The 26,896-nt window shown below is 46.1% G+C and overlaps 1 protein-coding gene across 7 annotated transcripts in view; it reads left to right on the forward strand.

Moving 5' to 3' along the window:
* LOC138566485 (cyclin-dependent kinase 17-like) overlaps positions 1-26,896 on the forward strand; it is a 1,557,968-nt gene that overhangs the window by 1,488,374 nt on the left and 42,698 nt on the right. For 4 of the 7 annotated variants that reach the window (XM_069643846.1, XM_069643848.1, XM_069643852.1 and 1 more), the window contains 2 exons: positions 3,330-3,407; positions 17,517-17,637. In XM_069643846.1, coding sequence (XP_069499947.1) covers positions 3,330-3,407; positions 17,517-17,602 — 164 coding nt within the window. In that variant the 3' untranslated portion in view covers positions 17,603-17,637. The remainder of the gene's footprint in view (positions 1-3,329; positions 3,408-17,516; positions 17,638-26,896) is intronic. The other 3 variants (XM_069643847.1, XM_069643850.1, XM_069643851.1) reach the window with 1 other exon arrangement.

Genomic DNA, 26,896 nt, shown 5'->3' on the forward strand with positions numbered 1-26,896 from the left:
AGTTGTAAAATAAGATAAAGCGTGGATTTATCAACATCTCCCACCAACCTAATTGAGCCAGGGCCGAAGTTAAATAAACCATAGGTACAGATACATTTTGTGCTAATGTGTTCGTCGGATTGCCCGATGGCGGCTAACCGCCCGATGTCTTCAACACTATACATACAGTCGGGCTGGGTAAGGGATGATGTTCACTAGATGGAGGATTGTTTCTCAGGGGTAGACTTGAGGGTAAGACCTGATCGACAACATCAACCGAGTGAGCCATATCGGGAGATCCTGTCTCATTGTTTATAGAAGTCACAGCTCCCCTCTGTTGTACATGATTTATCCCATAATTAGACAAAAAGATTTGGGCCACATTATGCATGCAATTCAACATTATCCAATTTAAACCATACGAATTCCAGAAGTACAGAATGTGATTTGGTTTCTGTTTTGAACTCTCATCTAAAGAGACCCGCACGCATAAAACTAGATTGATTTCCACCAGAGCATCACAAAATGAAGAGTCCACATTTCCCTTAAGATTTTGAAAAGCTGCCAAAAAAGTCTTAGTGGAGGAATAGATACAGGAGTTGAATTAAAAGATTAAAGTGATGAGTAGAAATATAGCGTAGATCCGGAGAAGCTGATGTTCAGCATACTAATCGAGTCATTTAAATGACCAGATACATTATTTGTGAGTTCTTCAACTACATGACAAGATAGCAAAGCTACAGGTTTAATAGGTTGTAAGATCTTTCCTTCACTGAGTAGAATGCAGTTATTTTGCCTGTGCAAAATGAATGAGAGGTGCCATCGTGTGTAGAGGCAGGATCGCTGCCTTTCCTAATATCGAGGCAATAGAAGAGCAGATTTCGTTTGTGCTAGATTGCTGGGGGCATGATTGGGTGCCACGCTCAATTGATTCACCGGAAGCTGGAGCAGGGAGCAAAGGCAGAGTAATCGCCATCCTTCCTGGTCTGTAATCAGTGCCGTATTAACTGGCAATTTTGGAAAGATCAAAGTTTGCATAGAACTACTCCGAAGATGCATTGTCTGCTGTTAGTAAACTAATCCCAAAGCCAATGGAATATAAAAAGGCAGGCTATGATGCCGTGATAGTCCCACTCCTCCAAATTCACGTATACAGGACTCTTACGAGGTGGGCTTTGTTACTATAAGGTTAGTGCAGTAAGATGGCAACCATGCTCCCGATTTGCTGTGGTACTCACTGCACAGAGAACGATCGAGAACAGCACTACTCTGTTTACACCACTTATCAACCAGTAGTTTTAAAATTCAACTCCTTTCTAGATTTCTGGTGCCACACATACCAAGAGATCAGGGCGGCAGAAAGTGGCAGCAAAAACATGTAACTTTAATTCTAAATCAGAAAAAGTAGCAACTAAAACACAGTCCTTGCAGGTGAGAATGCAGACGTTGAAGCCCACTTTTAAGGTGTTCATTCAAACAGTCACGGAACTCCAAATCAAAGAACTCCAGTGGCGATATAAATAAGTGTGTTACCTTAAATGTGCCTGATGGAGCAGCAGGAATTCCTTAATATATGCTTCCACGCACACGACATCTTCAGAAGTCGTCGCAGAAAGAAGAAATGTGTTCACAAGATCGGTGGTCAAGAGGTGGATCGAGCACTAGACAGCAAACTCTGAATGCGGCAGTGCAGTCTCTTCTTTCCACTTCTGCCCTCTTCGGAACACTCAAACACTTCTGCACACTGGCAGGATTATGCACAGCATATAAATCTGCAACATAAATTAAGCTACAAGCCTACTGTCATAGGTACAGGCAAGAGTTGTGTCCGTTGTTGTTGGCCACTGACATCTGTTAAATGGATCAGTTCGCTCAAGGCTTCATCTTTAAAGTAATGTTTAAGCGTTATGAACAATATTTCTTCCTTTATCTCACCATCATATCTGACTTCCATTTAAAACATTACATTTGCATTCCAAGTGGTCAGCCTCATTTGTCCACTGCTAAATGTATGCATAATCTTGCTGCAACAATTGCTATTACATGTTATCTTGAGGCAGCAGTATCCATTATAAAATATGATAACCTTTTGATAGCTCATGTCTTCAAAGGCTACTTTCGTCACTTGGATGCTTTCCTGCATCTCTCTCTCTCTCTGTTCATTGTGGTCCATTTACTGAGAGACTTTGTGCTTATTACAGCATAGCCGAAGCAGCATCCATGCGTTTTAAAAGTGTTTGCAAATCTCTCATTTGGACTGCAGCCATGTCAATTTCTCCTCCTGCACGTTGCAGACATCCCTTCTAGATTTTTATTCAGGAAGTCCATTTCAATCTTTCATACTTAAATTGCAAGCTTCACGTAGCCTGTCTTTGCTACTCCTCTGCTTACCCCTCTTTGTCACTTTGTGTTTTGAATCTGATCCCAACAGGTAAGAAGGTGGGAGAGGAGAGCAGGTTGAGAGAGCAATTAATCATTGCTATAATTGTGACTCAGGCCGTCTACTTCAGCGTTCCACCCTTTCTTTATAAACCTCCACCGACTTTCAAATAAACTTTATGGGCAAATGATCTGGTCAAAGATGATAGTTATATAGGGGTGAGGAGTGCAGGAACCTGCATGCAAACATTTATGGGTGTTACGGGCCGCCTGCGCATTCTTTCAAAAGAGCAGCAACTTTTTAAGAGAAGTTTGACATCCAGTATGCTGTCAGGAGAGGGTTCCACAAGGTGGAAGAAGAATGACTAAGGGTATCTGAATTGCAACAGTTTGGCAAGTGCTTAAATTACCAATTTAACATGGCAAATGAATACTCTGAAACTGTACAGATTGCTTTTCTCTACATGCCATAGTAAATGGTTTACGCATGGTCACTCTGTGGTAAATGCACATGGCAGAAGGAGCAAATGCACCTTTGGAATGTTAGGCCTGAAATATTCCAGGACATGAGATTATGATTGTGAAATTTAGGTACCACGTGGTTCCCACTGGCTTCTTAGTTTTTAATACTGCTTGGAACAGTAAAGGTATTTATGAGATATACATTCAAAGTGAATTTAGGATAAAGTAAGTTCTATCGAGAGAAGACTACAATGTGAATATTCTGGCTTGAGAAAAATATATATATTCCTGTTGACACCAAAAGATAAGTTCTGGGCAAAACTACGAATTCTGCAAAGTATTTGGTCTTGTACTTTGCCTAGAACTTCTCAGTATGTTGTTCCACCTTTTCTTTGTTTCCAATGTATATAAATATAATGGACCCCCGTCTTTAAAATATGTCCCCAAAGCATCCAAGTAAACATGAATGTATTTACAAGTAATTTGTAATCCTTTCCCTTTCTTTGTAGCTGCCTCTATATTTTCATTGAAAGACATCCAGTTACAGAGAGATCCTGGCTATAGATCTCCTTCTTACCCAGAATCAGGTAAGCCAATTCAGCAGACCCCTCCAGTTTCACTCATTGGGAATAAAGTTCCACTTTAGAATATCGAGTCACACGAAAGGAGTACTTTGAGTGCCCTGTGTTGAGTGGTACTGAATCGGCAGAAGAGGTCAATTTACAGAATCCGGCCTCAGCCTGGCAGGATTATGCACAGCACAGTGTGGTATGTGGGTCTGTTGGGGCTGTCCTGTGTGGTCGGGTGAGGCGACTTGTGCTGCTGCATCTGGCAATGTGAGCTGGACTGTGCTCCTCAAAGAAAGAGAGATGGACCAGACCTTCGCTAGACAGCTCAGCTCAGGGAAGCTGGAATGAAGTAAATGGGCACAAAAGAGCTGTTGTAGCACACATTGGCTTAATGTGTGTAGGAACCGAGTGGTGAAGAAAGGATTCTGCAGTGACCCTCTGTCTGGTGAAAAATGGGTGGCGGTATGGCCCAGCTCTGCCCCTCAACAAATATTTTGAGGCACTGTCCTCAAGGGGAAAATGCCACTTAATTTCACGGATGTGTTAATAGACAATTAATGGCACAAATGATGTTAACACCATTAAGATTAGTCTATTCAAAGTCAAATCTTAATTGATTGTTTATTTAATAATTGTGTCTTTTTCTCACTTAATTTGTTCCTACAGCTGTCTCAAACAATCCATGTTACCTCAATAGCTGCTTATTTCGACCCCCCCCCGCCCACCCCACGGATTAGTTGGTATATTCTGAAGGAGTGTGTATCCATCTAACATGTTTTGTCTGACTTTAGGCTTTTTGTGAATATCTGTATGTTTGATAATGTGATAACCTTTTTATCCTAATGAATGACTTTTAGAGCAATAACTCATTAATGTATCATTATGGAGACTTGAGTAACATTGTTTTACTGATATGTGTTCCATTCCTGCATGCCAGTAAATGCTTGAAAGCTTAGATGCCTTAAAAATACTTAGAACTGCCCTGGTTCCGTATGGGGGTGTGGAGGATTTCAGTTTTTTTTATGTATTCACTAAATCCATACATGGCGGTAATATTTCAACATAAAGAGCAACACATTCATTAAAATGGTCCAATATACTGGTTTCGAACTCTGTGGCGATTTCCTGAAATTCAAATGAGCTTCCTGACCAAGAAACGGAATATCACTTGTGCGTCAATCCAGTACTAATATATTGAGATTGCAATTTCACATAATTATTACAATAAAAGTACATTAGTATTTTGGAGCACTGAAGTCTCTGGAGTGGTACCAAAAATTGGCAGTTGGAAAAGAACACTTTAGGGGGGACTGACTGGAGAGTGGTCACTACTTAGATCCTTTACCATCAACCCCCATTTGTTCCATATGACCAAACCTTTTACCCCACATGCTTCAATCGGCAAGGCAAAAAAACTTCGGCAAAAAATAAATGTCTAATGGACACATTCATCCCACAGATCCCTCAACTTTGAAATATCCCAATCAACACCGGAAAATGTTTCATAGCCAGTAGTTGGCACTGCTCAGCTCCTTCGTTAACCATCTCGTCTCGCTGGTCGTGTTTCATGCCGAGTCCACGTTGTCGGCGTGCAAGTATGGAGCCGTCAGGCGCCATTGTCTTCAGTTTCTTTTTTCCGTTGCAATGCACTTAGACCATTGAGACGGTCGCTCGTCGGTAAATAAAATAAATTGCCATTACAGCTTAGAACAAAATCAGTCGATATCCGTGACAAATCCCCACTCTGCATGTCTTTTCTGTCTAGGAAAGGACCATGAAACCGAAGAGTGCGTGGATCCTGTCATACAAAGTTGTTGAAGGCAGCTAGGGAAAGATTGACAAGGCTTCCCATGGCCTTTGTAAAGTTATCGCTGGTAATATCGAGGGTGGAGAAAATACCTCCCATAAATAATCACTGACCCCTGAGTTGTCGTACCATCATTCAAGGTCTGATGAAAAGAAGCAGTAGCACCATCATTCAAGAAGCTGGTCTTCTCCTCCAACACGTTCTTGCTCCTCATCGTGGAAACATTAAAAACACTGTTCAAGGTCCAAAGATTAAGGTAGGTCTGAATTCACCATATCACCATCCTCGAAAGAAGAATGGGGAGTTGTTTAGAACCACCATGAAAAGGATATTAGACTGTCTCTAGAGAGTGTTGCAGTGGTCGAAGTGAGAGGGGGCGGTTGGGAGCGGTGCTCCTCTACTTTTTTAAATTAAGTTTTACTGTTCCTAGACTTTTATTTTAAGATGAAACCGTTCCGGAATGGTTTTGTTTTAAAGTGTAGGAAGAAGGTGAAGCTTGCACTGTCAGTGCACTGAATGTTCCCTTAAATAGCAGGTGCATGTGTTTGCAGGTTTGTATTGTGTGTTTGGGGGGGGTGGGTATGGGGTTTGTGGGGAGTGGGTACAGGCCAGCAGGGAACATAGTTCCACTACTTCTTTTCGTATACTTCGACCACTGGATTGTTGTGCAGATCCTGTCTCTGGAAAAAAGGGAGAGGATAAGAGCCGACATCACTCCCGGATGTCCTCAAGCTCAAGTATCAGTGACAAAGGCAAAGGGAAGACTCCCATAAACAATGCATTTAAAGCTCAAGGGCAATCAATATTTGGCACCCCTACCAGCAATACGTTTATTGAGCCCTCTGCAGGTGCTGCCTTCGATCCTAGCACCTATTGAAAAAGTATAAAGAAGGCTCACAGAAGATTCTATGTTTGAGCCATCGGAGCCAGATCACTCTTTACAAACCCAGGAGTATGGTTGTCCAAATTCAAAGCATTTTGAAGCGGAGGATATTCCATCTGATTTAGTAATCTTCTGATATTCCAAAGCAATCTTTGCCGGAGGGGTTGCCAGACACACAAGAAAATGGTGGAGGTAATTAAGCCAGTCTGGGCAAAGCCAGCCACACCTCCCATAGTGGACAAATATATAACCCAGAAATATAGGACAGGTCCAAATGATCTGCATTTTTTTAACTGTCGATCGGCAGCAGAGACAGCCCTGTAATCCATGTTGGAACAGCAGGCTCCAAATGTACTGCATTCAAATCTGCACCTCCAAATAGGGAATCCCAAAAATTAGACAACTAGGGACGAAAGGTTTTTGCAGAAGGGAGCGTGAGGTTGAGAACAGTTAATGCCTGTTGCACCCTGGCATTATTACTAGCATTCCTTGTGGGAAATGGCAGAAAGGGTTTCTGATTACCTGCCACTAAATATGTAAGATTCGTTTAGACAGCTGGTGCAAGATGTAAAAGATACTGCAATAAATGTGCTGGAAATGGGGATAGACACTAAAGATTGTGTCTGACACACAATGGATCAGCAGCTGTAATTCGAAAATATTCTTGGATGCACACAGCAAAACATGCCCAAGATGTACATCAAAACTCCTGGATTTGCCATTTGACAGGTCAGACCTGTTTGGCACCAAGGTTGATGAAAGTTTAGAACCGTGTAAAGAATCTTAAGCAGGAAACTCGCTCTTTTAGATTTTTCTTGACCACCTGCTTATCTTCGTTTGGGAGAGAGTTATTCAGAGCAAAGGCAGTTTCAAGATGATCAGTCTGGGACAGATTCTGGAGGCCTTACAGCATCAGGATTGGCTGTGTCTCTAGACTTGCAGAGCGCTTAATTTTACGTTCCTTTGTTGGGAGTTACTCATTAACGGTTTGCAGTGCTCCCATGCTGTCTTACTTCAACCCAAAGTGTATTCATGAAGGTAATGGCAAATCTTTATAGGAAGAGAATACATGTCTTTCCCTACTTCGACTGGCTTTTGAGAGCCAGATCAGAAGAGGATTTTCTACAGAGCTTGGGGGAAACATCCAATCTTCTCGACAAATTAGGTTTCTCCATCAACCTGAAGAAGCACTTTCTGACCATCTCAAAAGGTTTACAATTTATAGGGGGAGTCCCCGATACGGAGAAGTGGAGGACTTTCCTTCCACCAGAAAGAATCGCAAGCATACTGTAAGGATGCAGAAGAAGGAGACTGACACAAAGGTGGCATGTTTGGTTTTAAAGACTTTTATTATAAAACCTGTCGATCCCTATCCCTAAAAGGTATTTTTTTCCCTGCCTCAACTAAAGATAAGATGTCTTTCAGGATGTCTTGTCAACACTGTCCTGCGTCAAGAAAACCTTACTTCTTTCCCTTACACTAGAAACTAAAGAATAAGGCAGTTCTGTTCTGGCACTAGGAGAAGGAGTCCCTTCTCCTGGGTTATCGGTCCTGGTTAGTTGTGTGAGAAACCAGAAGATGCCTCACCCGCTAGTCCCCAGGGGTCTCTCTCAGGTGGCCAGGGCACGGCTATCGCCTTTGGATCCAGACCCTGGGGGTGGACCAGTGTGGGAAGATCACCTGGGTGAGGGGTCTTCGGGGAGTGGGACACCTGCTGGCAAGACGCAGAATCCCCCTCTCTGTAATCCCCCTCTCTGTAACACCTTTACCCCATCCTACTCAGGAAATTTAGGAACTTTATCTCTCCCCCCCCCCGCCCAACCACCCTTCCCTTACGAACACTTTCACGCGGACAGCCCGCTCTGGGAGAAAACAGACTCACACCCGAGCATTGTACCTAATATGTGCCACTACTATGGTCAGGTCATTTACTGGTAACCACTCACACCTGACTTCCATTAAGCTTCCCCACCTGGATAAAAGGTGGAGCACGAGAGCACTCTCTGAGCGAGGTAAAGCATGTGAAGTAACTGCATTTTCCAGACGGCAGCTGAACGAGGGAAGAAAGACGGTAAACCAAGAAGGGTGCACAAGGAGGGAGATACCCTCGACCTTTCCGGTGAGAAACTGTTACTTTCCAGAATCCTTTAGAGTAAAAAGCGTAAGGCCAGGAAACCAGACTGAAGAATCCTGCATTGTGAGTCGGAGCTACCTGGGGCCCTCCTGCATGGCTGACCTAGTCGGGGAGGAGTAGCAGCCACTGTGGTGCCGTCCTTGGCTCCAGGACCAAAGCAGTGCCAGAGAGATCAACACAGCTGGAAGTTGGGGAGACCGATTCTAGACCGGTATGTGTTGAAGAGCAAAGTTGCAAGCAGCAACATTGTATAAAGAGCACAAGAACGATGATTGGTAACGTGATGAAAAACGCAAGGAAAATTTAATTGCTGATGGATGTTTGACCTTTAACAGAGAAATGTACAATACCAGGGAAAGAGTTGTCCAGCACTGCGAGTATGCTCAATCGAAGGTCTCTGTTGAGGTATCCAGCCAAGAAGTGGCAGAAGCGAAACTAAATATAAAGATGAGAAATTAAGTGAATCAAAGTGGTCCTGCAACGGTTTAAGCAAAATTTGTCGCACAATCAAAAGTCTTCGATTGTTGATACAAAGAGGAAAGCTTAGAAAGTGAGATGGTCCAAGGCCGAACGAAGGAGAACAATTGTGAACATTGTGCTTAAGGGGTCCGAACCCAAATGAGGGAGACCAGTTGTGAACATTTTGCTAAAGGGTTCCGAGCCCTATCGAGGGAGACCCATGCTGAACATAGTGGTAAAAGGGAGTCCAAGCTTGAAGGAAGGAGACCCATGGTGAATAGTGGGCCCGAGAACTTGTAAATTTGAAAATCCTGAAAAGAAAGGAACCTTGTTGCTCGTTTGTTACGTCAGGCCCTCTGCAATAAGAGACTGTTATTGGGAAAGAGACTTTGGCAGAAGGCCCTGATATCTGTGATTTGAATTGTATCCTCGTGGCAGAGAAGCCAGAGCGTGTGCGAAGCGCGAGTGTGCCGCCTTGTCACGTGCTGAAAACGTGGGGAAGGGAAGCCAACTACTTAACTATCCTGGCATAAACATGTCAATAAACTAAAAGATCTAGCGTATGTGCTAGCAAAACAAAGGATTGCCATGGGATGAAGACCTGTCATAGGCCACAGGTGGAGGTGTGGTGGAAAGAGCTGCAGAAGTGGGCGGAGGCAGAGACCACGGTGTGGCAAGAGGCAAGTAATATTGGGGGAGAGGAAGAGGTGGGAACCCTGATGGCATGGAGATTGTTGATAGCGGAACTATTTGGAACGATACAAGACCGGACAGAACCCATGGAAGATGAAACCCTGCTACACGGGGCGGATACAGAGTGACTGGAATGAATAGGCTTGCAAGGGGGGGTGAGATAAGGGGAGCAGTGACCGATTTATGTGAAGAACAATGTGCACAATTGTACTGGTGATTGCACTGCGAGTTTGGTTTGCATTGGTTTTGTTTGTTTGAATTTAATGAAAAACTGTTTATAAAAAAAAAAAAACTATCCTGGCATATTATTTCTTGTCTCGGGAGGATAGCTCCGGGGCAACCTGCTCGCCTTGGAAGCAAGATAACGCACATCAACACAGGTTTGATCCCCAGGTCCTTGCTTAGAAACCTCTGGGTATTAAGCGTGTTATAAATAACCAATCATATCATATATCAACAGTTTTCTTTTTGCATACAATGTTGTTCAACGTCATTTGTATTTAGAAGTAAGGATTGGCAATAGGTGCATTAGTATAGGCCCTTTTATTTTGACAGAGACTCCACTAGCGCTGCGTTATTATTATTTGATGGTTGTAGCTTCTCCCATCCTTAGATTTAGGATTAGATAGCTGTTCAACCAACCCATTGAAGTCCAACAAACACCCTTGAACTGTGATCACTTGTGTCTGTTTTCACTGTTTGATACCATGCCTTCCTTACAGTTGATACAGTTCCCAAATCTTAGAACAGTCTTGTGTCTCGCACGTTGTCAGGGGGAATGACTCCCTTCCCTTGATAGCAAAGTTCCATACAATACATTCTTTGTAGGTCAGGAGCATGTCTTCTTCTGACCAGTAGCCTGAGGGAATGGCTCTCTTTGTGTGGACCTTCCTACAGGTCCGGGTTACCAGGAGAATAACTCCCTTCTCCTGGTATCTTATTATCAGTTCCTTACAACCAGGGGGAATGTCTTCCTTCTCCTTAGGCTTCACACCTACAACACCCACTCTGAGTTTTAGGAAGGTCCGCGACCCTCGCGGACCTTTTCTTCTTCTTTGAACTGGCTTACTTGGTTCATGTCCCTGCCAAGTACTGCCACTAGGGATATGACTCGTATCACTATCTCGCTTCGGATACCAGACCCTGGTTTCTCGTCTTTTTGGTGCTGGCCCAATTGTTTTCAATTCCCTACCAAGTACTGCGATGAGGAAGATGAGTCGTATCTAGTTTAGTGGGTTTATCCCTGCAACTGTTGAAAGGGAGACTCCCTCTCAACTTCTCCTTATGGCAATTAGGGTACTTAACCCTTCCCTTGTGATCAACAGGCTTAGTCCACCACTGCAATGAGGAGGAGGTGGTGTGTAGGCTTTCTGCCCCTGCTGTGCCAACCAAGTGTTATGGTTGCAAAGGGGCCTAGGGATATCTGCATGCGCCTTCTTGGTAAGCCGCACCAGGTCTCCTCTGGTTCTCCCGTGCCACCCTTTACTTTGTTGAGGGTGTCAGCTCATCGGTGGGGCTTCCTGGGATGGTGGGTGTTCCCTTCAGCTTCTCCGGCTTCTTGCTTTCCATGCGACGGCGTTACCGACTGATTTCATTTCTTCTCTCGACACTGCTGTGCACGAGTCTGCTCCTGCAGACTTCCCGATCATCAGATATTGCGGACTGCCAGCGTTCTTGGAGTGCTTTCATTCTGGATCAGAGAGGCAAGTTTGAATCTCCCACATTCAGTGCGCAGCACACCTCTGTCCTCCGCAGCTGCCCGAGACACAATATACAGAGGTGTGCTGCGCACTGAATGTGGGAGATTCAAACTTGCCGCTCTGATCCAGAATGAAAGCACTCCACAAGAACGCTGGCAGTCCGCAATATCTTATCTTAAGGTCCTTGAAAGTACTGGGACGAAGAACAACAACAGGAACCTGAGTAATCCAAGTACTGGGATGAGTAGGGCCAGCATAACAATAAAGATACAACATGTGAAAGAGACAAAGGACTTATACAATGGGCCCAAACGCTGCTGGCAACATAGTATAAAAAAGCGACAATGTAACGTTTGGGCCCATTGTATAAGTCCTTTCATATCAACTTACTGGAACTCTGGGTGGTAAACCTGACAGTGCAATCCCTTCTTCCATCCATCAATTGAACTGTCCATGTCCTCGTGGACAACACCACCACCATGCATTATATCAAAAAGATGGGTGGTGTAGGATCTGCCTTGGGTTGTCTGTCGCAAGTCTTCCACAAGTGGGACCTCAACAGGGAGATTGTGGAGAGAATCTTCTCCATTTGGGGTGTTCATATGGATTTTCAGAATCAGCCCTGGGGACAGATTCTGGGAGGTCATCCTATTCTAATGAACAGGAACAAACAGTAATGTCTAGTGTGACGATCCAAGGGAATTCGTCCCTTCTCCCCAAGCCCCCTGTGAGGCTGGGGAGAAGGCACTAGGGGCAGAGGCAAGTGGTACCTCACCGGAAGAGACTCCCCTTAGAGGACAAGGACTCCGGTCCCATGAGTAACTCCTCAAGGCTGGACATACTATAGCATACATGGGATGTTTTATAACACCAGAAACTGAAATATCAAGACTGGGACGAAGAAACCATAATAGATGCCGTTATGTTACGTTATCTTCCACAAAAGGAATGTGTCCCTTTAAATCAGAATATTCAATCCACTGGTATGAGTACGTTGATGAGCGTGCACTCAAGAGAGCGTACAGAGAGGAACGCTTACGCGGGCCTATAAAGGCCCCAAGCTGTGTAATACCTGGAAAAGACGGAAACACTGAAGCCAGCGCGTTTCAAACTCGCTCGATGTTACAAAGCGGGACGCCAGCGCTACAGCGCACCCTAAGTACAAAGAACCGACCAGCCAGGAGCCCAGGAGACGGTGGTGGTAAGGCCACAAAGGAGAAGCCATGGAGAAGCCATGGTGGTCCGCAGGTCCACAAACCATCGCTGATACAACCGGTATTAGAGGGTGAGGGGGTGTCTGGTCGAGCAGCAAATGCACCGAACACAAAGAGGAGAAAGACACCAGAGAAGACGCTGGTGGTCCAGGACTGGAAAGAAGGGTTCTGAGGCTCCCGAAGACTATCTCCTTTAAGAACGACGGTAACAGGGAGAAAAAGAAGCACAGGAGGCCTCAAGGGAATCATTATACCATAACTAGTAGATATAAAAGAATTAACCTGGAAGCAAATTAACTATATCAATAATGAGAGAGAACAACAGTGGATAATAACACCCTGGGAAAAGGGGAAACCAAATCGATATTCTGTACAAGGAGAATACAATATCAAAGAAAAAGAACGATATGAGCCAGAGTTTAGAGGAACTAGGCAATTGACACACATGCAAGGTCAAGTAGACCAAAACAAGCTGAACAGTAATGACCCAGGAGGGAAAGCCTACCAGAACAATGCCTTCACAGGACATGCTGAGATCAACAGGCAAGAACATAGATCTTATAAGATATCCACAAAAGGGATGCCCAAAAAGAGGAGAGAACTCTATCCAAATTGACAAACTTAATAGACTGCTGATCCAGGAAGTCACAAGAGACTATTTGCGGGTGCGTATTAGCAGGAACTCTAAAGACTGGTACTAGAAGTACCGCAAAGGGAGTCATTCCCATGACCTAAGTCCGCTTTCATAGTGGTAGGGTCAGTAACGGTAGTTTTGGATGGATGACTTATTTCTTTGGACGTTCACGACTGACTAACAAGCACCTTAGTTAGTAATATAGGTAGGGATAACTTATAGTGACGGCGACAATTAGGCCATATAGTTTTATTTAAATAAAATATTGTACACCGTGTCCTCAGAGAGTCCTTCTTTTGACTCGCCACACTAGCCAAACTCTAGCTAGGTAGTGTGACTGAGCAGCAAAGCTTAGACTTAGGATGGCGTGAGAGTGGTGAAGGGTTCAGTTAAGCACACGCAGGGAGCTCTTAATAATACAAGTTAGGCAGAGAGTACACAACTACAATTTATTTAGACAACTTATCAATAAAAAATCACAGGTAATATACTAAACATTAATATATTTAAATCCACCTTTTTGGTGCTCTGTTAAGAGCACTAACACTTTACTTTTAAACACAGAAATACTTTTATAGTAAAGCAAGTGAAAAATAAATAGGGCCAGGTAAATAATCAAGGCTTTGAGAATGTATAGGTTGAGAAGAAAGAAGTTAGGGGGAGCTGCTGAGCAGCCTGCAATATGACTGCATCCCGTTGAGCCTCCATGACACTCTTCACTAATCAGGCGCGCTTGACCATATAAGATGCCCAATGGCCAAAAAGTACATCTTTAGACGTCGGAAGCCTTTGGGCAGCTACCAGCGAACTGTGAGGGGTCCATGTGGCTCCCTGCAGGAGCGCTTGTGGAATACGCCTGGGTGGCAGTGCGGGCCTGTGTTGGGCCGCTGCTGCTCGGAGTAAGGGAGCAGCTGTGCCGCATTGCAGCCTTCAGGCTGAACCTGCTATTGATGCCAGAAGAGGAGAGGCCGTGCCACATGTGGCCTCAGTATCTGCCGCCGCGACGGGAGCCTTGGTGAGACGTGATCGCCCACCGTGAGCTCTGCTGGTGCTTGATGGGCAGGCACTGTTGCTGAGGCACGGCGGCCACGATCAGTGGCTGATTGGGAGACTCCCTACTGCTCCCCTCCTTCTCAAATGATAAATGTGTAAAGGGGATATAAAAAGGGAAAATAGTGTCTCAAAAGAAATGTCAGAATGGCTTAGGTAACATCTCCCTTCCCTGCGTTCAGAAGCACAGCGTCTCGAGAGTTTCTTAAAAGGATAGGTGGATGGCACAGTTCCATCTCAATCAATCTGGCGCACTTTACTTACTGGTATAATTGAACAGTTGGCCTCAAACCTTTGACAGTTCAACAAGTTCTTTAGGCTTCGTCCACCTTGCCACAAATGCACAATTCAACTCTTGACTTTTACTTCACCACAATTCACCATAGACTTCCCTCTGCCGGGCTCGAGCCTTTGTTTCTTTCTTTCTTTCTTTTTCATCCGCAGGGCTCAAAACCTCTTTTCTCTTTGTGGGGGTTCCCTTCCCCAAGTTTCGTTTCATACAACTTTAAACTGTCGAAGACTTTGAAAATTGCAAGGATTTTACGTAGACTTCTGCATGACCACTTTGACCTCTCTTTGAACAATTTGACAACCTTCATCAACTCGACACCAATGCTTCTTGGTACTTGTAGTTTCTTGGAATGATCATTTCTTTACTTTGCACTCCTGGTGTTTAAAAGTCCATATACTTCGATTTTCACTCAATCAACTTTCATTCGGGATCGCAGTTACTTTCTTGTCTTCGTTTCTCATTTTATCACAACTTCAAACACTTTACAGAGACTTTTGAATGTGCGATTCTGCCTTGCAGGACTACACTGTTGCTATGTATACTCATTACAATTCAGTAATTGTATTTTCATTACGTGTTTATCGGCACACGCGCAACCTTCTACTCTTGTTACAGTTTAATTTGCTTTTAACACAAACCGGCCCTTTGTTGCCTGCGATAACTCACTGGTCGTATTAATTTAGTTTCTTTCTCCAATGCCTTTAATGAAGCAGTGAAGGCCATTACCAATACCACCTCTGTTCCTCCCCGACTTTGTCGTTCACCTAGGAGAGGAGCAGGCCGCCTTGAAGCACTTTGAATGTATATCCTTTTGTCTCAATCGGTTTCAGTCTTGCAATGCTTACGGCTTTCCGAAAGTATGGAATTCTCGCCGGGCTCTCTCTCATTCCCTGCAACTGCCGATCAGCCCCTTGGCCTTCCAACTTCGATAGCCTGGTTCGCATTAGCCCCGGAAGAGCTGCTCCGTCTCCTAACCAGCCTTGCTCAGAGTGTTTTGGTGCGTGCCACCTTTTATCCTGAAGTATTAACAAGTGGCAGGTGTGTGTGTAGTTAGGATTATGTTTCTGACTCGGACTGGTATCATTAAAGGTACAGAGCCATTGCAAGTCACCAGAGATAATCTTTCTGGCCTCATTCCTCATCTTCCTCGGCTCAGTGTTAGTGTGAAGTGGAGAGGAATTATGGGAGCTGTAGTTTCCCATAAAATAAGTAGGGACAGGGGTTATATGGGCTGTGGAAAAATGGGGATACCATGTCTCACATGCAGGTGCTTCTTCCCCACTCCCTGAGGACCGCATGCCCAGGTGATACTCCCTCACTTGTCCACCCCCAGGGTGAGGATCCAAAAGCGATGGCCTTTCCCTGGGCACCTCGGAACAGGATCCCCAGGGACTAGGTCGTGAAACACCCGCTCTGGATTTTCACAGGGCCCATTCAACTGGGGGAATGGCAGCCTCTTCAATTTTACAGAGGGCATTCCCCACTGCGGACATTTGAAAAGCAGCGATGTGGTTTTCTATCCATAACACTCCCCAAAACTGGATTTCGCCTTTGTTCGCTGCCGCGCTGTCGGCGGATCCAAGATGGTGGGCACATCGGACCAATCTGATACACATCACGCCTGTGTCCGCGGACATGACATGAGCTAATTAGCCAATCGGTGTCCTCCCCACGGAGCGAACATGGAAGTGTGTCCGCGTTGCGGACATAGATATCACTAATTTTTTTAGACCTACTTTTTGATTGTTTTCAAAAAAACTACTAGATGAATTTTCACCTAATTTACAAAAGCACGCTTTCGGGACCAAGCTGCTGCTCCTGCCGCAAATTTGGTGAAAATCCATCCAGCGGTTTGGCTGTAGGCATGCGCAATTTTCCCCCCATTCAGTCTATGGGAAAAAAGACATTTTGGGACCCACCCTATACCTTTTCCCCCCCTGGACCAAACCTCACCAAACTTTGCCAAAAGATTCAAAGTAGGCCATATACTTTCTTTGCAAAGTTTGGTGTGGATTCGTCCAGGGGGAGCAAAGTTATAAACCACCCAAAAAGTGCTCTTCCTATGGGATTAGCAACGTAACCATAACTGCACAGCTACTACCGTGGCTGTGTAATACAGGCTAAGCAAAAAACACGCGCATTATTTTTAAAATTCTACACAGAAAGTAATATTTTTCAGCAAACAAATTCTCCTCATATATTTTTTCTTATTTGCAGTCTATAGTTAATTCAAATTCCTGCATACGAACAAGAAAGAACATTGTTTGCATGTGTTCTCTTTTTCTACAAAAACAATCACAGATAGGTCAGTTGATACAAGCGTCTTCAGCCATTTCAACTTTGCAATCTTAATTATTTATGAATTCCGGTAATCAAGAATGATACAATACAAACAATGCAAGTGTACAATTCAATTATTTCAGATTAGCAGCAACTTAAACTTTCATTTCATACTTTTTCTTGTTTTGTCTTTTTGATTTCAAACAATTTTTTCTCTTTTTGCGATATATTTGGATTTCATATGTTCAGTTGACTTTTATGTTCATTGACTATTCTGTTACAATTGGTGCATCTACATACATGCATTTTCATGTATTATATCATTTTTATGCATTTATAAGTCACCTATTATTTACTTACCACACACATCAACATAATTGCCTTTATTTTGTTTTAGGGTGCATACTTTAATGGTGCAGTATACATTTAATCATTGAAGCACAACGTTTAACTTGTCAAGATGTTATTTTCCAATTTTTTCAATACTTATTGAATACAAGGTTTACTGTGACATTTGACTAATGTGTCTCAATAAAGATATGGTACTGAGCGCAGATAGGAGCACCAAATACCTTCCAGGTCTCATAACTCTTTCAGCAGGAGAGCTGGTGTCCTTCAGGTAGAGGGGCACAATGGGAATCTGGTTGTACATGATGGGGCCTGAATTTGGAATATGTATCATTTGATTTCATTTGTTCGAAGTTGCTGTACCAGGGAATTTGTTGGCTTTGAGTTTGTGTTGAATTAAAGCATCACTTGGCGATCTGCTTACTCTAAAATTTCCATTTGACATTTTACATCAATTGAAATATATATATATGTTTTCTGTATGTGTGGGGTTCCTTTTTCCTTTTCTCTTTATCGCTCTTTGACATGGGTTTTCTAAACTCTTAACCTATTCCTGACTACCATAACCCTGCATTGTCTTTGTTTCCACTTTTCTTTAATTTCTTTTTCTGCTCTTTCCTTCCCTATGTTCAGTCCACCGCAAGGTTGCGTCTGCCTCGTCTGAATATTTCCAGACAAGCAGTCGGATTGCAGTAACACATGAACACATTCTCTGCTGACCTCACCTTCCTTAACTGATAACAATTCCTCTTTGGTAAATATCTCTATTACTTGTCTATCAAGGCCCTGAACTAGGGACTGCCACTATAAAATGCGCAGTAGGTTGTGCCCTCGCGTCCTCCCTGTGATGCTCATATTGTAGTATGAAGTTCATGATCCAGACTGAATCTTCATTGTTCTATAGATCTTGTTGGCTACTTACAAAACCTTGTCAGAGCAACAGTAAAGTATTGTTAACTTTTGGTGAAAATAGCCTTTCTGTTTTTGTTTTGAGCTTGCAAGGATCGGGGGTGAAATGGTTAAGGTATCATATGGGGGATTTTTACCTCTGCAATAGTTTTAAAATGGGTCATAGGCAGCCTGACTAAAAACTGTTATTGTAATTGGAACGTAGATGAAGCTTTCAGTTCAGTACTTCGATTTACATGACAAAAACACCATCATAGTCGCCATCCATAACAAAATTGTGATCTCAAATGGATCACTGGGTTGAGACAACCAGTGCTTTATGTAATGGATCTGTTGGTTCCGTCTGTACTTTTCATGCCTAATTTCTAAAATTACCTTTTTCTGGTTACTTTCCTTCTCCAGCATGGGGTCTCTCATGGATTCACATGCTCATGAATATTCCCTGTTGTCGGGCTGGCAATCCTCAGTAAAGAAAAAATCAGTTTAGTTTCTGAACTGTCTTTCTCCTAATAACCAATCACTGGTCTCTGGGTCATACTGCCCCCAGCCAATGACTGCCCTCTACCTAAGCCCCTCCTCTGGCAACCATCATATTTTTACCGCACGTTCAAGTGTTGGGAGTCCTCGTGCTATAGCTCTCAAGCTTTTTCTGTGTTTTGCGATTTTTCAAAGAGTTTAATCTCATTTTTTCGGTTAATCGAGCCTCAAGCTCCACTGTTTCTACTTCCGATGAACGGGGACCCGTTTCGGAATTTTCAATGCCCCGCAAGGGTGAAGTTTTCGTCGAGCTACGCTTCTTGGAGGATTCCAGAAGACCTTGAGGCCTACCACGTGGACACGGCCCAGGAGAAAGGAAGCTTGACGCCCGGATCCAAGCTGTTCAGGAACTGCGCTGAATGCGGATTGCAGAATGTGTTAAAGGAGGACGAGCATTCTAGATGCCTCTACTGCCTTCACGAAGACAAAACGCACGTGGAGAAGGACTGTGCGTTTTGCAAGATCATGTCGGAGCGGACCATGAGGGAACGTCGGATCCGCCTCACCAACTGCCTGGAGGTGAAGGCCTCAAGCGCGCCCAAAGTCGTGAAGGCCTTGATTCACCTGGCTAAGGCCTCTATCGAGGGAGTCGTGGTGGCCCTGGCGAAGCCTGTGGAGGCTCCCCCAGTGCAGGTGACCTCGGGGCCCAGAGTTTCCCTGCCACCGTGGAGGGAATCCTCTTTTCAGCCCATCGTTAAGACCCCCATAAGAACCCCGGTGGAAAAAGAGGGGGGGGGCGGTGGCCATCACGGACACAGATTACAGCCTCTGAGGAGGAGCTGGCTGGAGTTGTGAAGATCCTCAACAGGAAGTTCGAGGAGGTCCGGTCAGACGGGAGGGATCCCGTCGAGACGGACGGAGTGAGCGACGGCGGTGCCGACGAGGTTCCAGTGGAGGTGAAGGATTCCACTCCCCAACCGTCGTGCCCGTCGCAGCCGGTACCCGAGCCAAGGGACAACTCAGGAGCCATCTTAATGGTGATCCAGGCCTTATGTACGGAGATGAGGACGCGGTTGCCCTTACCCCCAATGGAGCCTGGCCCGTCGGGGAGCCCTCCAAGCAAGCGGAGGAGAGTTCACCCTCCCCCCCGCCCTTCCAGCCTTCGCGGCCCTCACAGCCTTCGTCTCCTTTCCTTGATCCTAGGGAGGACACGGGTACAGAGACGGCCACGACTGGGACGGATGACGACGGTGGTGATGACGGGTTGGGCCACCCATCACCACCCCCTCGGTCCTCCCCGCCCGACGAAATTGGCTCTTTTCACTCCATGATTGCCAGGGCATCCGAGCTCTTCGAGCTCTGCCCCGAAGAACAGAAGAAGGAAGGTTTCCTCTATCAAGGGCGTGAGGCCAAAAGGAAGATGGTCCTCTCGGTCCCGTTACTAGACGACATCTGGGACGAGGGGCTGTTGCTCCTGAAGAACCTTTCCACGACCCCTGCCAAGAGAGACCGGTACGAGAAGAAGTACTGGGTCCCGGATTCCGCCCCTCTTTGCCTTTGGACGCAGCCGACCCCGGATTCGGTCATCTCGGCGGCGGCCAAGAAGAAGGCGGCGGCGGGGGCTATGGCTTCGACTTCAACCTCCCCCCCGGACGGCGAGGCCTGCAGGGGATCCATGTCTACCCCTGCCCGGGCGATTGGCTCATCCGAGCAAAGACAAGAGATCTCGCCGTCGGGCACACAACGAAAACCGTCCAACTGCTCACGGACCTGGGATTCTCCATAAACTTCGCCAAATCCCACCTGGTTCCGTCGCAGGTCGTATTGTTTCTGGAGCCAAGCTTGACACAGGAGCGCGACTGGCCTCGCCGTCGGAGGAAAGGGCGAATGCCATCATGGGAAAAGTGCAGCGGCTGTTAACCATGGACGTGGCCAGGGTGAGGTCCATCAAGTCCCTTCTCGGCATGATGTCCTTGTGCATCTTCCTAGTGTGCCTGTGCAGTCTGCGGATGCGGCCACTGTAGAGTTCCTCAACGCCTGTTGGATGCAAGCAGCGGGCAGCTTCGAAGACAGGATCTTGCTCAACAAGACCTTTTGGCAAGCGATCCGGTGGTGGGGCACCCGCACCATCTGGCGGCGGGTATGGACTTGCAGACCCCGGCTCATCAGGAGACAGTGACGACAGACGCCTCCCTTGAGGGATGGGGGGGCGCACACCGGAGATCTCCACACAAGAGGCCTTTGGCTCCCGGAGGCGAGGTCACTCCACATCAACTTACTGGAGCTCCGGGCCGTGTTCTGGGTCCTCAGGTCGTTACTTCCATCCCTCAAGGGCAAGGTGGTGAGGATCTTCACCGACAACTCCACCACGATGTTCTACATCCGGAAGCAGGGAGGTACCAGATCTCCAGCCCTATCCAAGGAGGCGTAGGATCTGTGGCACTGGGCCGTCGCCCAAGGAAGATTTCTGGTACCCTTCCACCTGGCAGGAATAAAGAAAACTATTGCCGACTCACTCAGCAGGGAGCTGCGCTCGTGTCACGAGTGGGAGCTACGACAGGATGAAGTGGATCTGCTATTCCAACGATGGGGCAATCCCCAGATAATTCTATTTGCGACAGCGACAAACACCAAGTGTCGGAGGTTCGCCAGCAGGTTTCCCCAGCCTGGGAGCATGGGCAATGCCTTCTCATTCCCCTGGGACGGCCTGTTCCTGTATGTGTTCCCGCCGTTGCTACTGCGACTCATCCACCAACTCAGATGGTCCCGGTGCAGGATGATCCTCGTCGCACCGGCGTGGCCGAGATCGATCTGGCTCCCGGGCCTTCTGGACAGGTCAGGGCATCCTCGACTCTCAAGTGCTATGGACATAAGTGGAAGAGGTTCTCTGTCTGGTGCCGTGGACCGAAGATTAACCCTCTGCGGATTACGGCCCCCCAGGTGCTGCCGTACCTACTGTCGCTTACCAAGGCGCGGGGCTAGCGCATGCCTCCATCAAGATGCATCTAGCGGCGATCTCCCGCTACACCAGAACTCCAGGACGATCATCTCTGTGGTCCCATCGTCTGGTGAACGAGTTTATGAAAGGATTGTTCCGATCATTCCCGCTGGTGAAGGCTCCAGCCCCGGCGTGGGGGCTCAACGTGGTGCTGAGCAGGCTCATGGGGCCGCCATTCGAGCCTCTGCATTCGGCACCGTTGAAGTTCCTCTGGTGGAAGACTGCATTTCCTGTGGCCATCACCTGCGCATGACAAGTGGGAGAGATCCAGGACCTCTCTTGTTAGCCCCCATACCTGACTTTCCACGCGACGAGGGTGCTGCTGAGGACGCACCCCTGCTTCATGGCCAAGGTGCCGTCGGACTTCCACCTCAACGAGCCCTTGGTTTTACCTGTTTTCTTCCCGTCGCCTTCGTCGCCGGCCGAGAGGACTTTGCACTCGCTGGATGTAGCTAGAGCGCTGAAGTTCTACGTGGACCGCACGAAGAGCCTTCGGAAGACATCACAACTGTTTGTGAACTTTGGACCTGTGAACCAAGGAAAGGCCCTCTCGAAGGCTTCCATTTCCAGATGGCTCTCCGGCTGCATCATGCACTGTCACCGGTTGGCAAACCGACCATTGCCCGTCTGTCCGGGAGCCCATTCGACCAGAGCGATTGCTGCTACCACAGCGTTCCTGTCTGGCGTACCCCTGCTGGACATCTGCAGGGCTGCTACGTGGAGGTCGACGCACACCTTCACGAGATTCTACCGTGCTAACCGGGATTCCAGGGAGGAGTCCAGGGTAGGCCAGGCAGTGCTGCGCAACCTGTTCGCCTGACGGTGGGCCTGGTGAGGAGGTAAGAGATACTTAATGTTGAGTTGATGAAATGCTTAATGTTGAGCCTTGCCACCTCCCGTGGTTGTGCATGTGTGTACTGCTATGCATTCTTATATTCATGAGCATGTGAATCCATGCCAGACCTCATGCTGGAGAAGGAACAAGTTACTTACCTGTAACTGTTGTTCTCCAGCATGGGTCTGGCATGGATTCATATGCGAACCCTCCCTCCTACCCCTCTGCGGCTCTTCACTTGGTCCTACTGCCACTTTACGTGCTACCAAATCCGAAGATGGCTGCCAGAGGAGTGGCATAGGTAGAGGGCAGTCATTGGCTGGGGGCAGTATGACACAGAGACCAGTGATTGGTTATTAGGAGAAAGACAGTTCAGAAACGAAACTGAAACTGATTTTTTCTTTACCGAGGATTCCCAGCCTGTCGACGGGGAATATTGATGAGCATGTGAATCCAATGCCAGACCCATGCTGGAGGACAACAGTTACAGGTAAGTAACTTGTTCCTTCTCTCTTTAGTAGACGCAACTGATCCTTCCTTTTGCAACATGATTTTTCTTTTTCTGCTTTGGTTATCTCTGACATTTTGTAGCCACAGCTGTCTCTTTGCTCACCAGATGTTCTGTTAAAATACTGTTGTTTTGTCTCTAAATCCTATCTCTTTCTACTACTGTACCCCCATATATTTCAAACCTCATTAACTATAAAATGTATTTTAGGATTGTTTTTGCTGCAATCAGAAAGTATAAAATGCTAAAAAACAATAGTGGCTGGATATTGGGTAAACCAACCCATTGTGCATCAGTTGATCTTGTGTGTTTTATCTTCTTTATTGTAACTCGGCTTCCAAGAATAGCAATTCTATCCCTCTTCTACTTCAAACTCAAATTCCAAGTTTCTTTTAATTGCTCAGTTTCTCCCTGAACCTCAGTTTCCCCTAAAGGCTACATAAAAAAGTGAGAGATTTATTAGCTGAATATGTTATGTAATTTAGGTACTGCCAATTTTGTATCTTGAAGGACATTTTCTTTTAATTATAAACTTTTATTTATTTAACATTTGAGATTGTGAAGGTGCGTAGCTAAGCAGCCATGAAGTGAGGACAGCTTTCTCCACGCTCTTGCTTAATCCGTAACGATCATGCCTTAAGTTGAAGATACTGAGCAATGGAACACCCGGCATTATGCCCATCGAGAGTTAGGGGGTGCCGGCGTTAACTGAGACAAAACCGCAGCACCACAATCGAGAACGTGCCGGCCTAACAAAACAACGTGGTGAGCAGCGCAAAACCTAAGATGGCGGCGAGCGCAGGCGGATCAATTGTGAGTGACTCAGCGGCAAGTCAGAGGTAACACTTTGAAGCAGGCAGCAGCGGTCAGCCGGCATGGGTGAAATAAACTCCCAATGCAGCTGTGAGTGCGAAGTACGGACCAAGGCAGAGGGGAGCCAGTCGCATAGTACTGTGGCTGTGCAGATACCAGAGAAAGATGGCACGCCGTAATACCCATTGGAATGACCAGGCAGCCTTGGGGAGATCCTGATAAGGTGAATGATTGAGCTGATTTGTGTGCACAGCAGGGAACGCTGTGTTGGAGCGTACAGAGCACAAAGCAGATGCACATAACGTCTAACCGGCATTTACAGAGCCAAAGCCCTAGTCATAGGTAGAGCACACAGAACACAGAAAGGAGCACATCATAACCCCTAACAGGAAGTAGGTGCAGTCAATGCCTGACAAGAAGGCCATATAAGTGGGGTGGAAAGTGACAATACGATACAACAAGCATTGGGGAAGTAATTGGTGAACCCTAGGCACAGTTGCCTGGATAGCCCATGCAGCATGCACGATAAAGGCCAATACAACAGTGGCAGAGAGAGACAACAGATCCTTGGACACGCTGGCCAGGACAAACCACTTATGCCCACACCGCGGAGCAGAGAGCAAGCTTGAAGTTTCAGACCAACGGTTACAAGCCCAGTAACGACAAGCTACAAACCTCACAAGTGTACAGTGCATTTGTACCATATATGTCAGCGAAGGCACCAAATAAACGATCCAAGCAGCCAACGCTGGATGAGTTAGTGAAAACAGTAAACATGGCAGAAGCTGCAGAGCAGGTCCCCCACCACGTCCAGGAGCACAAGAACATAAGAATGGTGATCAGAGGGTCTTGGAGGCTATAGTGGCCTTAAAAATAGCATTAGAGACCAAGATGGACGCGATCAGCCTAGATGTGAACCTTCTGAGACAAGATGGCAGAGCACTGGCAGACCGGACAGGGACCCTGGAAAAGCAGGTTGCAGAAAAACGATAGGCTGGAAAGACACAGTGAAAGATATATCAACACTGCAACAGCAAGTGAGAAACCTAGAAGAAAGAGTAGACGATGCAGAGGGGGAGAACAAAGAAATAATGTCAGAATTATCAGGCTCCTTGAAAGGGAAGAAGGAATGCACCCCACAAACTGGATCAAAAACATGCTGTTGGAAGAAATTGGCCCGTGCACCTTCATCCAAGGCTTCACAGTGCAGAGAGCGACCAGATCCCTAAGCAGGAAACCGCTGCCGGGGGCCCCACCACACCCCATCATAGCCCGGATATTGAATTACAAAGACAGAGAAACGATCCTAGAACACTTCAAGAAAGGCGGTACAATACAAAGGGCATCATTAAAAATCGCAGCTTATCCGGTCTACACCCTGCAAGTACAAAAACAAACGACGCACTTCACTGCAGTAAAGGGAAGGCTTTGGGAATCAAACCTCAAATACATGCTATTGCCTGGCGAGACTGAGGGTTATACGCAATGGACGGATCCGTCTTCTTCGATACACCTGAAAATGCACACAAATGGATGAACTCAGAAAGCAGGACAGCTGAGACAGACAAATGATAGACATTATTATTATAACAGACACATCGAGGGATCATACTATGAATACCGTAGGAAGCATGCCGGCTCCAACAGGGACTGACAGATATAAATCAATGCAAGCGGAGAACAGCATTCGGCAACAGCTCTGTTCATAGACAGCAAGAGCAACAATGTAGACTCTGGGATAACTCGAGCCCGTTGTAAGGAAACGTCCTCTACTGAAGAAAGGCTGAAGTTACTGGATACTAGCTGTTACGTATCCGCCTGCTGCACTCCAGACACCAGTGGACAGTACAACTGAGACAGGAGTGAGAAGCGGGAATGCCGAAGCACAAGTTGCAAAGATGGGCAACTGTTAGAGGGTGGGGCATTGGGATAGTTCTAATCCACTCTATGAAGCCACACGGATAACACAAGATGACAACAATGAGCCAAAGACACACATAGAAATCCACAACCATGATAGAGGACCTTAAGATAGTCACATGGAATGTCGGGGGACTCGCAGTTCCATCAAAAGAAACAGAATAATGACCTACCTGTTCTGCCAGAAAATAGATATAGCACTGTTACAAGAGGCGCACCTTAATGAACACCATAGGATCGCCCTACTCAGCATATGCAAGAGGCGTGTTGATATGGATAGCACCGACCGTACCATTCAGGATTCTCAAAACACTCCAAGATAGAGAAGGTGGGATGGTGGTAACACAGGGCTTCTTGGAAAGACGAGAATTGTGTATAATAAACACTTATGCACCTAATCATGACACTGCTGCTTATTTCCGCTCACTATACCCTCAAATTGGCGCATACAGGAATTGCACATTAATATGGGGCAGTGACTTCAATTGCACACTTAATCCCAAAGTAGATTCATCAGACAACAAGCTAGAGCATTCAGCCCTCTCAGGTAAAGCCTTGCAAACCCTGCTTACAAGCATTTAATCTGGCCGATGCTTGGAGGACACTCCACTCGCGGATACTTACACAATACAGCCTAGAATAACCTATATACTAGGATAGACTATATGTTTGCAGGGGAGGAAACCCCAAGTTAATTAAACGACTGCAAAATTTAAAGCAAGATTGCGGTCGGATCATGCGCCACTGATGGTCACATCGCGGTGTTCCCTCCCAGAACACGAATCCCGACCTGAAAGCTCAGAAGCGAATCGCTGAAGGGTGAGGTGTTTCGGGAACAACTTAAGGGGGCATCAGAGAATACTTCAAATATAACACGGGCAGTGTATCGTCAGCGGGGACACTGTGGGAGGCCTTTAAGGTAGTAATTAGAGGTATAGCAATAGCCAAAGCAGGTGGAATACAAGCCATGAAAGAAAGGGATTTAACAAAAGTGGAAACCATGCTTGAAGATATAGAACACACTGTGAATATGACAGTGGGTAGAGCCCAAGAAGCTACCCGCCTAAAACACTAATATATAAGACATTGGAATAAATTGTGCACCCTGATTTATGCAAAATATGTAGAAAAGCAGCATGCCGAGGGGGATAAACCAGGACCTATGTTAGCCTGGATAAAACGAGACTAAGCGAGAAATTATATGGTCGGTCAAGGGAAGCGATGGTACAGAAAGAGCGACTCAGGAGGGGATTAATCAATGTTTACTAGACTATTATAGGGATCTATAAACAGAGACAACTGAGACACACTCCTCCAAAATAGAGGAAGCCCTAGCACAGATAGACCTCCCGAGATTAGATTACAGCACAGCTGAGCGACTTGCCTCCCCCATAACTTTAGAAGAACTAGTGACCACTGTTAGAGGGCTATCAACTGGTAAGATACCGGGGATAGATGGGTTACCTAGCGAATTTTATAAAGAATACAGAACAGATATTGCGCCCCCACTGCTGGCTATGCTGAACGAAGCTTTTGACAAAGAGACCCTTCCA

The sequence above is a fragment of the Ambystoma mexicanum genome, chromosome 2p (genome assembly GCF_040938575.1).
Source record: "Ambystoma mexicanum isolate Mex_15411 chromosome 2p, UKY_AmexF1_1, whole genome shotgun sequence".
Classification (NCBI taxonomy): domain Eukaryota; kingdom Metazoa; phylum Chordata; class Amphibia; order Caudata; family Ambystomatidae; genus Ambystoma; species Ambystoma mexicanum.